General features: G+C 35.6%; 2 protein-coding genes across 2 annotated transcripts; both read right to left on the reverse strand.

Moving 5' to 3' along the window:
* Window positions 1–8,844: 8,844 nt before the first annotated feature.
* LOC103493432 (uncharacterized) lies at window positions 8,845–9,663 on the reverse strand. The gene has a single exon (XM_008454148.2). The coding sequence runs from the start codon at window positions 9,661–9,663 to the stop codon at window positions 8,845–8,847; it is 819 nt and encodes a 272-aa protein (XP_008452370.2).
* Window positions 9,664–9,726: 63 nt separating this feature from the next.
* LOC127149753 (flocculation protein FLO11-like) lies at window positions 9,727–10,692 on the reverse strand. Its single transcript, XM_051085626.1, has one exon. The coding sequence runs from the start codon at window positions 10,690–10,692 to the stop codon at window positions 9,727–9,729; it is 966 nt and encodes a 321-aa protein (XP_050941583.1).
* Between the last annotated feature and the right edge of the window lie 674 nt (window positions 10,693–11,366).

An 11,366-nucleotide genomic window follows, 5' to 3' on the forward strand; every position in this document is an offset into this window, starting at 1 on the left:
TAACTCTACCCTCCCTCCTTAACTAGGCTATAACGCCTTAGAACCAACCTTCGCATGGCCTTAACGCCTAACAACCTTTGAAGGAGAAACACTTAAAACATAAGTCAAACGGACTTAGTAAGCAACATGTTTTAAGAAAACCTTTTTGGGAACATGACATAGAATCCATAGATAACAATAATAATAATAATATCGAGTCACAACATATTAAGGATGTAGCATCAAACAGTTAACACACATCACATAACCCACAATAGTTTACCCATCACATAGCGAGCGCTACAACGTCATACGTTGGAATCATTTCACAACATGCTTAATTCTGAGTCTTGGGATTTTCCTCTTGCCTAGACTAGGAATTTACTCTCATTAGTATCAGTGAGTTACGTGGGATTCCACCAGCGTCCCACCAAATTTATTCATTCTCAAACATAGGAATCACGCTTAACCAGCATCTCATCATCGTCTTACTCAGATTTTACATAGCAAGCGCTATAGTGCTATACGCTGGATTCACTACACAACAAGCTTGTCAGACATGGGATTTTCTCCTTACCTAGACTTATGATTTGCTCTCACTAGTGTCACGCGAGTTACCTAAGATTTCATTAGCGTCCTACCACATTCATTCATACTTAAGCTTTTCAAAGCGAGCGTAATGACGCCATACGCTGGATTCACTTCATACAACCATGCGAATACGATAAGGGATCAACGAGTTACAACTTACCCTTAACATAGATTATCTCAAATTATCACAGAGTAGTGAAGCATCTTATGACACAACCATAGAGGAAAGATTGCTCAACATATAACGTTAATAGAACATTACCTTTCTAGAATGAAGTTCATATCAATAGTTTATAAATCACATTAGAAACTGATTAACCATTCACAACCATTTATAAACCACTCCTTATTACCTTCAGAAGAATACTCGTTTTCATGGAAAATATTTATGAAATAGGTTTTATCATTCATAGAAATAGGGTTCATAAAACGAACTTGATCATTCACATTATAGTAATCAATCATAGGTAACGCTTGTAAATCATATTTATTACTTTTAACAATGCTTATAAAACGAAATAGTGTAAACAACGCAACATTCATAACAAAATATACAATTCATCTTGTCACTCACAAAAGATACTTAGCATCAACTTCTTCCTTCTTGGCTTCCGGCTTTCTCTCTTCATTTGATGGTTAAAGGAACTGTCTGTTCAACATTCAAAACCTTCTCTTTTTTACTCTCATTAGATAACTAGAGTCTATTTTTCTTTTGGAAAAACTTCATTTTTCTTTTGGCTTTTGGCCTTATTTATAGTGGCATTTCATCTCTGAGGGCCACTTCCTTGCTTTACACGTGTCGTCTTATTAACACACTGTGTTATGTTATCAATCCAAACTTGACATGTAATTCAACCGTCAGTGGCGATTTAACTTTCTCTTGAGACACATACCTTATTACTTTGAAAAGCCAAACTCTTAATTATCTGTCTGTACTTTTCGTTTCTCAAAAAGTCGCTATCGTTCTAATTCCTACAGCAAGTTGTCGTATCATTTGACAAGACATTTCCTTCCTCACCTCAATTGCTTGGGAGTATATACTTCTTCTTGCAACATCCTACCAAATTCCTTGCCCTTCGCGCTCAATGCAATGCCTTCCTTATTGGTTACGCTATTGTGTTGTTTACCTTTGTGCGATAGAATCTTAGCTTACGCATTTTTCTTCACGTCGCCTCACTCTCTTTTCGCATCCTTTTGTTAGAACTTCTGAATACATCCGAAATCGATCTTCCTGCAAAGGTCCCTTTCTTTTCAGATTAGGGCTCAAATTGCTACTAATGCAAGTTTGAATTGATAAAGATTATACTTACGTGGGATTATAAGGATCAATAACCAATTGATCTTGTTTGAAAGTCATTAATCTACTACAAAGGTTTCGAGTACTATGGCCAACTGATATTTGAGATGGATCTACAAAAGCGTAATTAGAAATCTTCTTCAAATCAATAATAAGTGAGTATAAGTACATACAATAAATCAATCGCACACATCAACATATTACTAATTAAAAAGTGAGAATATATATATCATAAAGACTTATTACGTGATATAAGCCACCATTGATAAAGTCTTCACTTTTTGCATGTTGAAAAAATCAATGACATCTTCTCAGAAGACGTAACTCTTTCCACATATACTAAATAGCTCAAGAGATAGTTGAAAGGAAAAACTAGACCCATTAATTTACCCTTTCAGCATATATGAGAATATACTTCAATTATATTGTTAGATTGGATGGTGCACTAGTAACTTCTACCTCCATTATCATCGTCCTCAAAGCTTTTACCTAATAAAATTAAGTAACAATCTAAGAGCTCATATATGTAAAAAAATTTATTTATAATCCACCTTCACATTCAGCTCATTCTTTGATATCAGTGGCTTAGTATAGTAATCACTTCTTCCTCTTCCACTTCCTCGTCTTCTACTACATTCTTGTTTGATGTAAGTGATATGGATGGTACACTAGTAGCAATCCCTTTCTTCTCTTTTACCATGTTTTCTAAATTTGTATCACTAGTCATCTTCTTTAAAACTTTCTCCTAAAACCATCCAAAATTTCAAAGCACAAGTAAATGATAACTTCACTTTGATAAACAATTAATATTGTAACTTGATTTTGGAAACAAACATTTTGTCTTCTCTTGGACTTTATTCTTGGTGCAATTACCATGCTCGGATGTTGACATATTTTGAACTTTCTCTTTCAATTCACGAATGTGTTTACGAAGTGCTCATTTTCATCAATGATTTGTTGGGTTGTATCCACCTTTTTTGAATTTCTTGGTTTTGATTTGTGAAATAAATAGTAGGTGTAATGAAACCACCCACACGACGTACTCGGTCCCCATATTCTCGAGTACCCAAAGCTTGAGTCAACGTATCATTAGGTGATTCATCTTTCTTGGAGAGTGGACCTATATTGTTATTCAAAATCTCATCTTAAAAGGAGTTAAATATGATCATTAATATGTAAAACATATATTCATGTGATGCAAATGTAACATTGAGAATTTTACTATTTGATTGGTAACTTTTCGTACATCTTCGTTCATGCATCCTCCATTTTTTTGTCCAAGCATTTTTCCACATATTAGTTCGTAAAAAAACCAGTTCATTGGAAGGATCTTTTTTATGCATATCATTAAGCACACCATAGTTAAATTTAAGAATATCTATAAAATACTATAACATTCTTAATTACCACATCGTCGACAAGATTTACATATTTGCTCCTCTTTCTTCGATCTTGTTGTTCACTTCTCACTTTCTATACAAATTTTATGCAAAAAGATTAAAATAACAAACATGGTTTATATTATGATTAATTTTATTACAAGATAAAAGTTTAATACTTGAAATTCTAGAGATAGTCTTGACTTGACAAACTCATGCAAAACATATGTACTAATTATGTGAGAATACAATGTAGGTGGATCTATCAAGAGTTGCAGTCCATCCATAAATGGGATAATATATTATTGTGTCCTTAACCAACACTTGAATTGATGATATTCAACTCCGACCATTTTCATAATAGCCTTCTTACTTCGACCATCAACTATGAATGCTCCCTAGACAAACCAAACAATGCATAAGAAAAAAGAACCTATATGCCCCTAAGTATCAATATAAGCATTGATAGCCACATTATAGTACAACTGAAAATATACAATAAGTGTGTAAAATTTTCATGATTTCCAAATGATTACATACCTCAACCATATTGTATATTTTTTCTTTTAACTCAGTCGGCACTAGCTTCTAAGATGCATGTGTAATTGGGATATGATGATGCACATATGATCCAATGAAAGATTGTAGCTTATGCCCATTCTCGCCAATTGGTACTCCATTTTCATTGTAGTCAACTACTATTTACTCCTATGTACTCCTAATTCTTGTTACATCATTCATCAATGTTAGTTCGCTTGTTTTCCTTTTCTCTTTCTTTGGTGCTTCAACTTCTTCTAATTCATCAGTATTTGCATTGTCTAAATCTACTTTGACCTCGTCCAATCTAAGTGCTAAGTCCTCATTACTTGCTAGCTCTCTTGTATACGAATTAGCCTGAGAAAAAAATAAAGTTTAGTTAGCTAAGTGTAAGATGCAAAATATTCATAAAAACTAGTAAATAAAAACCCACCCAAACATTAACTCATTAGGAACCCACGTGCCTTCACAATTAGCTCGTACATATGTTGTAGTGTTCTCGTCTAAATGAAGTCTAGATTTAATATCTAATGTATTTTTAGGCATTCCTTAACAATTTAGAACTATATCTCCAAGTTCGTAATCATTTTATTGATCCTCGAAATCTCTTGTGGTTGACTAAGAACAATAGACCATCGACTATCACTTGGATCTTTAACAGAAAACATTTGTCTTGCCTGGGTTGTGAGTATGAAAGAATTGTTCTTATACACATTTTATTTTAGTCAACTAACACAAACCCAAGCTCGTCAATTTTTATGCCACCACTATTTTCAATCCATATCACATTTAAAAATGGCAACCTTATATATATATTATAATTAAGTTCCAAAATCTCTTTTATCACATAATAAAAAGATATTTCTCTGATTATAGGATTTTTATCTTTCAAGCTACATACTTGCATTGTTTTTGCAACTAAACTAACTCAACTATTCTGTGCAATTTTGTTTTTGTCATGCAACTTTATGTGGTAGTGCCATCCATTAATTACGTAACTATTGTAAGTAGTCACAACTGGATGAGGGGTATGAGCAATCCATCGCAAGTTATTTAAAACCTCAATATCTCCCGTTGCAAGTTCCATTCCAACCTAAGTGACAACGACTTGGACAATTAGGATATAAATGAGAAAGGATTATATTAAATAACTAATTTCATGTTATACCTTTTCTTGTAACCAAGATATGAACATTTGGATGTGTTCCTCTTGAATCCATTTTTGTTTTTTGATCTACTTCGATGTTGTTGTTGCAATGTGATCATATGTTTTCTTTTAAAGTACAACAAGATATTGAAATGTAATTACTTTAAATTTTAGAAACTTCAATAAAATGAATGGATTATAGACAGAAGAACTTACTCTGTATATGGTTGCACATCAATAATATTCTCAAAAACATATCGATGAGCTTGATGTAAAAGCTCTTGTTAAGGTATTTTAGTAACTCCACTTGACAATTTCTGCCAAGTTCTAAATTATCAGAATTGTCACTTAACTTTTGACAACCAAGTCCAATAGGATCTACTCCATATAAAAATTCTAAACAAAAAATTCAACAGCTTCTTCTAATATATAACCTTCAGTAATACAACCCTCTAAACAATGAAAATTCCTTACATCATTTTTTATAACCTTCACGAACCTTTCAAATAGATACATCCATCTAAAATAAATGCACCATTATCGTGAAGAATGAAGGAGTGAAGTACTTCTATAGTAAACATAATGTAATCACAATGTCTTCTTGTAGCTTATATACTTGTATAACATCTATAACTTTATTACATATAGAATTGAAAAAATACACAGATGAATTATAACATATCGAACATATTTTGGAAGCACAGATCTAATGGCAATAGGAGCAGTTGTTTAAGAGGACATGATAATCATGAGATTCTTGACCATTCAGTTTTGAATCTTCTATTGGCACAAGATTCCTAACATTGGAATAGTAACCCCGAGGAACTTTCATTTCTGATAACGTCTTCAAAAGAAAACGTTTTTCTTTGTTAGTAAGACTATAGCAAGTAGGGAGAATGAATTTTTTTATCCCGATTAATAGGTGTAAGCTGAGGTCGAATCTTTAAATCAGCTAATCATATCTAGCATTCAAATCATCCTTAGTTTTTCTTGGAATATTGAGAAGTATGCCTAAAATATTCATGCAAATGTTTTTCTCAATATGCATCATATCTAAACAATGTCTAACATGAACATGCTTCCAATAGGGGAGCTCGAAAAAAGTAGTCCTCTTATTCCAACAACTCTTGGTGCTTCCTTAAGAGTGTTTTCTTTCTTTGTTTATTTTCCTCTTTGAAAGTCATGATCTTTAGTCTTTTTTCAAATACAACCTCTCCAGAAAAAGGTTTGGGAATACTTCCAAGTTCTCGTTGACCATTAAACAATTTCCTTTGACGACAAAAAAAAGATGATTATGTGGTAAAAATTTTCGATGCTCAAGGTATGCCATTTTTTTTTCATATTTCAATCGTATTGAAGATGTGTTATCTCCATAAATTGGACATGCCTTATACCCACTTGACATCCACAAAGGTTTCCATATGCTGGAAAATCATTAATTGCTCATAATAGAACTATTCTTAGGTTGAATAGTTTCTCATTATAGGCATCGTAACATTGCACACCACTTTCCCACAAAAGTTTTAAATCATCAATCAATGGTTCTAAGTATATCACAATGTCATCCCCTGGTTGCTTTGGACCCAAAATCAATATTGATAGCGTCATAAACTTTCGTTTTACATACATAACCATGTGAGAAGATTATAAATCACCATCATAACTAGCCAACAACTGTACTTGGAGCTCATATCACTATGTGGGTTTATTCCATCTACTGACAATGCTGAACAAATATTCCTAGGTTTATAACCAAAATTTGTTCACATGGTCTCGACTAACTTTTAAGCTTGAGAGTCAGCAAGGTGTCGTAATTTATCAGCAATTTCTCTTCCATTAGCATGCCAAGTTAAGTTTTTAGCACATTCAACACTCCTAAACATTCATTGGAATCATGGAATATGTGGAAAGTACCACATTGTTTTAGCAGGAATTTTCTTTTTCTTATTTGCATCTTTACCATATTTCCATCTAGACTCATCTGATTCAGGGCACACAATTGCATTGGCATATTCCTTTCAATACAAGCAACAATCATTAAGGCATGCATGAATCTTTTCATATTCTATTCCTAATGCACCAAACATTTTCTTTGCTTCATACGTTGATGTAGGGAGGTGATCATTAGTAGAAGGTAAGATGTCTTTTAATACTTTTAATAGTTCTGAGAAATTAATGTTTTACTCCATCCATGTCTAACTTTTAAGTTATACAACTTCACTAATGTAGACAATTTGGTGAATTTTTTTGCATTCTTCGTATAACAGCTTCTCAGCATCACTAAGAAATTTGTCAAAACCACTTACATCCTTTGAATATTGCTCATGAGAAATTTCAACCATTTCCTTTATATATCCAACATCATTCTCTTCATACATACACTTAGAGGATTCTCCATATAAGGATGATCTAGGAAATTCTTCACCATGCCAACACAAAATCTTTTAACTTTCATCAATGCCATTAAAATATAAATGATCTCTAATATCATTAGCTTTATGTCTCTGATAATTTCCACACTTTAAACAAAGACAATGTATAGAAGTATTATTTGTATTGGAAAATCTAAGTCTGATGAAGTTCTCTACACCCAACTCAAACTCTTTAGATAATCTACTCTTTGATGTCCATGATTTATCCATACTTATAATATGCTAATTTTGGAGCTACAATTTTTTTTACAATATTCCAAATTAGGTAACTCATAGAACTTATAAATATTGTACAAAACTATTATTTCTATAGAACATAACAACTTTAACTCACGAAAAAATAATAAGTGCACATTTAACATATTGAACGATATTGGTATTTCTATAGAACTTAAGTACTTATGACCTAAACTATGCTCAAAATTACATAAGAGTTAGTAACGCTCATTCAACATATTGCTACTTTGAAATATGAACGGTCTTTGAGATGTGCAACATAAGTAGTTTCAGTTATGTGAATAGTAGAGCACAATAGAGATAGACAAGAAACACAACACTCCAAAGATTGTTTATCCAGTTCGATGAATATGCATCTACATCTGGGGGGCTGTTATCCCTGGATAGAGGATTGTATTAATAACAAAGACAATGACAGTTGAATACATAGTTATGACTGAGGGAACAACACTATGATCTTTTGTTCCTATACTGTTCTAGGACTGTTCAAGACAGAAGTTAATTATGAACTAACATAATGATCACAACTATATAGTGAATGGCATAGAGCACCCCCTCAATGGTGGCACTAGTTGAGAGTGCTTTCAATGTCGACTTGTCAAACTTATCTATCCAGATTTCTTCGTTCTGAGTTTTTCATAAGCCACAACCAGAAGCTTACCAAACTCCGTTATTTATAATTGATGAAACTTCCTCAGGAAGTAACTAATTAGTAAATAATCTTAACCACTTGGGTCCACTTTATTAGTTCAACCGAATCCTATTTTTAAGGAGAGAATCTTAAGCCGGTTGTTAAAAGAAATAATCATGTGGTACCATTTTGCTTAACAAACTCCCCCTTGGTACCACTGACTTTTATTTCTGTAGTCAAGCACCCAGATTAACCAACTTCCCGAGTGTCGTAATCAGAGGACATAGAACCCAGATTAAGAGAAAACATATTTCACTAATTGCAATGAAGAGAATAGCAGAAAACAACTATAAACTCATCTGTCAAGCTGAGCTGAAACATCATGACTTAAAACAACTGAAACATACTGAAACAACCATTGAAGAAACATAATTCACACAGAATTCACACAACAATAATTCTTCTGAAGGGCAGAAGCCTACTGAACCTACTGATATAACAAAAGAGACTATTGATCACAAAAAAAACTGAAACCAACTCTGCTGATCACAAAAGCTAACACCACTTGCCAACCAACTCCTCCTGCTTGAATGCAAAATTAAAGCTAGAACTTCTTAATAAGACGGAGGAGGGGTAGCTCCGGAGGCTGCACGCTGGAGGTCACGAATGACAGCATCCAACACAGTGCGTCGATCAGATAGCTCACTTATTTGATGAGTCAGAGCGCGAGATTCGGCAATTAGAGCTTGCAACAGACGATTGGCAAGTGACACACAGAGAGTGAGAGGATGGCCAACACTAGGTTGCGAAGCAACATGAGTACTGGTTTTGCTTGGAGCATTGTCAAACTCAGCAGCAACATCAGGAATGTGAGCCCCTTGAAACAAGCACATACTGAGCGGTATAACCCGAGGCGCTGAACCAATAGTATTCAAAGGAGTCAGAATGGTGGACTGTTGAGCCAGAAGAAAGCCACTTAGAATTTGAGGGAAGCAGATTGGGATATGGATACCAAAGGTATCCACATGCCGCAGAAGATGGTTGAAGATGAATTCTCCAACGTTCACTTTTACTCCAGTGCCCACAAGGTAGATAAAGTGACCCAAGGAAGTCGAAATAGTGGAGGCATGCGTATAGGGAATCCAATTGGAAATCTCGATTCGATGAAGAATTAAATATTTAACTGTCAAGGAGGCAACTGGTAACTGTCCATCGACTGGCCACATAGGGACTGTTCCATCGGTAAGTTCTTCAGCCAGTTGTTCAGGAGTGGGGTACGAAACTGCATAGTCAGCAGGCAGAGCGAGACCCAGATAAGTATTCAGTAGTTTAGGAGACATGTTGAAACAGATACCACAAATATGTACCTTTTGATACTCATCTGCACTCGAATCATTGAAGTCTGAAGGTAAATTTACAATCAGGTCTCGCATGAGTTGCAGATAAAATGGGCCAACCTCAGAGACAATACAGATAAGCCCTGCATTGCGTATCAATTATAGAATGGCAGGGCAAGAGTTATACTGATCAGTAATATTAGCCTTGTCTGCAATTCGCCTCTTAACCACATATTTCCATTTGTGTGCCCCTTCCTCAGAGTGAAAAGATACACCATCAATTGGTACGGATGGCACATTTAGAGGTACCTTCTGTCGTCCAGCCTTGGTGGAGACAACTTGTTGTCCTTTAGTAAGAGGGCGCCAAAAGCCAGAAGAGGATGCCACATGCCCTGGTGGGGACACAGGAAACGAAAACTCACCCGATCCTTTAGTTGACCTAGGAATCGAGGACTCACCCGACTCTTTAGTTAATCTGTGATCAGATGGGTCCTTTTCATGAGATTCAGTCTGGTCCTCAGTTGATGTGGACGTGGCTTCCGCCTCTGTCTTTTCTTCCGTTCCCAAAGCATAATCTTCATCATCAGAATCATCATCATCATCTGCCACAGAGGGTGGAGCAGTTTGGGGAGAAGCCTGGAATGAAGTAGCACCGGAGTACTTAGCATGTTCACTAGATCGAGGTGGGGCCACCTTAGGAGACACACCTCCACTTGACTGTGGTTTTGGGGTAGAAGCAGTTTGATAGATACGAACGCTTCTCGTTTGGTGAAGAAGTGTAGATAGAACCACATTGTCCTCACTGTTTGATGAGTCAGAGTCTAATACCACAGTTTCCACAGAAAGCCTAGGTTCGAGCCTTGAGGAAGACTTTGGCACAGACAAAGATACAGAAGGACGAGCACTCCGGGGTAAAGAAAACTCGAGGACTTCTTCCTTAACAGTAACTGACGACGGAGGATTCGTCGATCGTTCTGCATGGAAGCTTTGCTCAGGACTGGGAACCGCACTATTGTCACCCGACGAAATTGACTTGCGAACTTTCTTATACGAATGTTTAGTTGGAAATCCTTTGTACCGTTTCCCCTTCAAGGAAGTTGTCGACTTCGAAGGAGCAGGGTCCATTCATTCTGAAACACAGGGAGCCGAAAAGTTTTTGGAAGAGGAAATACCAGATGGATATTTCTTGAATCGAGTGGTAACCATGATGAGTAAGAGACATTAATATAGGTAAAGCATCGAAGAATCTGCAGAGACGAATCCCAACTGACTAGAGAAGATCCAGGAATATTAAGAGATATATAGCTGACTGCACGGAACCCCGTGTAATTTAAATTTGAAGCTTGGGGGGCAGGTAATCTAAATGGGCTGAATATACTACATGAGGCCCAATATATGCTCTAGTGAAACAATGAAGGCCCCTGACCCGCTAATTATCATACATGCCGTTGACACACTCCAACACTTGCCTTTAATCCTTCAAATGTTGTAACATGCAGAGGCTTAGTGAATACATCTGCTAGCTGAAAAGCACTCTGAACATGTTCTAAACTGATAAAATTGGCTTCGACTAACTCTCGAATAAAATGATGTCGGATATCTATGTGCTTAGTTCGACTATATTGAACTGGGTTTTTGGAGATGCTTATTGCACTTAGATTATCACAGTAGAGAACCATGGATGACTGGGTTACCCCATACTCATCAAGCATTTGTTTCATCCATAAAAGGTGAGAACATCTACTCCCTACAGCAATGTATTCAGCTTCGGCTGTTGAGAGGGAAACACTATTTTGTTT

This window comes from Cucumis melo, chromosome 6, assembly GCF_025177605.1.
Source record: "Cucumis melo cultivar AY chromosome 6, USDA_Cmelo_AY_1.0, whole genome shotgun sequence".
In the NCBI taxonomy this organism is placed as follows: Eukaryota; Viridiplantae; Streptophyta; class Magnoliopsida; order Cucurbitales; family Cucurbitaceae; genus Cucumis; species Cucumis melo.

Excerpts from the sequence above, each read along its gene's own strand:
- LOC103493432 (XM_008454148.2), bottom strand. The coding sequence starts at position 9,663 with ATGCGAGACCTGATTGTAAATTTACCTTCAGACTTCAATGATTCGAGT.
- LOC127149753 (XM_051085626.1), bottom strand. The coding sequence starts at position 10,692 with ATGGACCCTGCTCCTTCGAAGTCGACAACTTCCTTGAAGGGGAAACGG.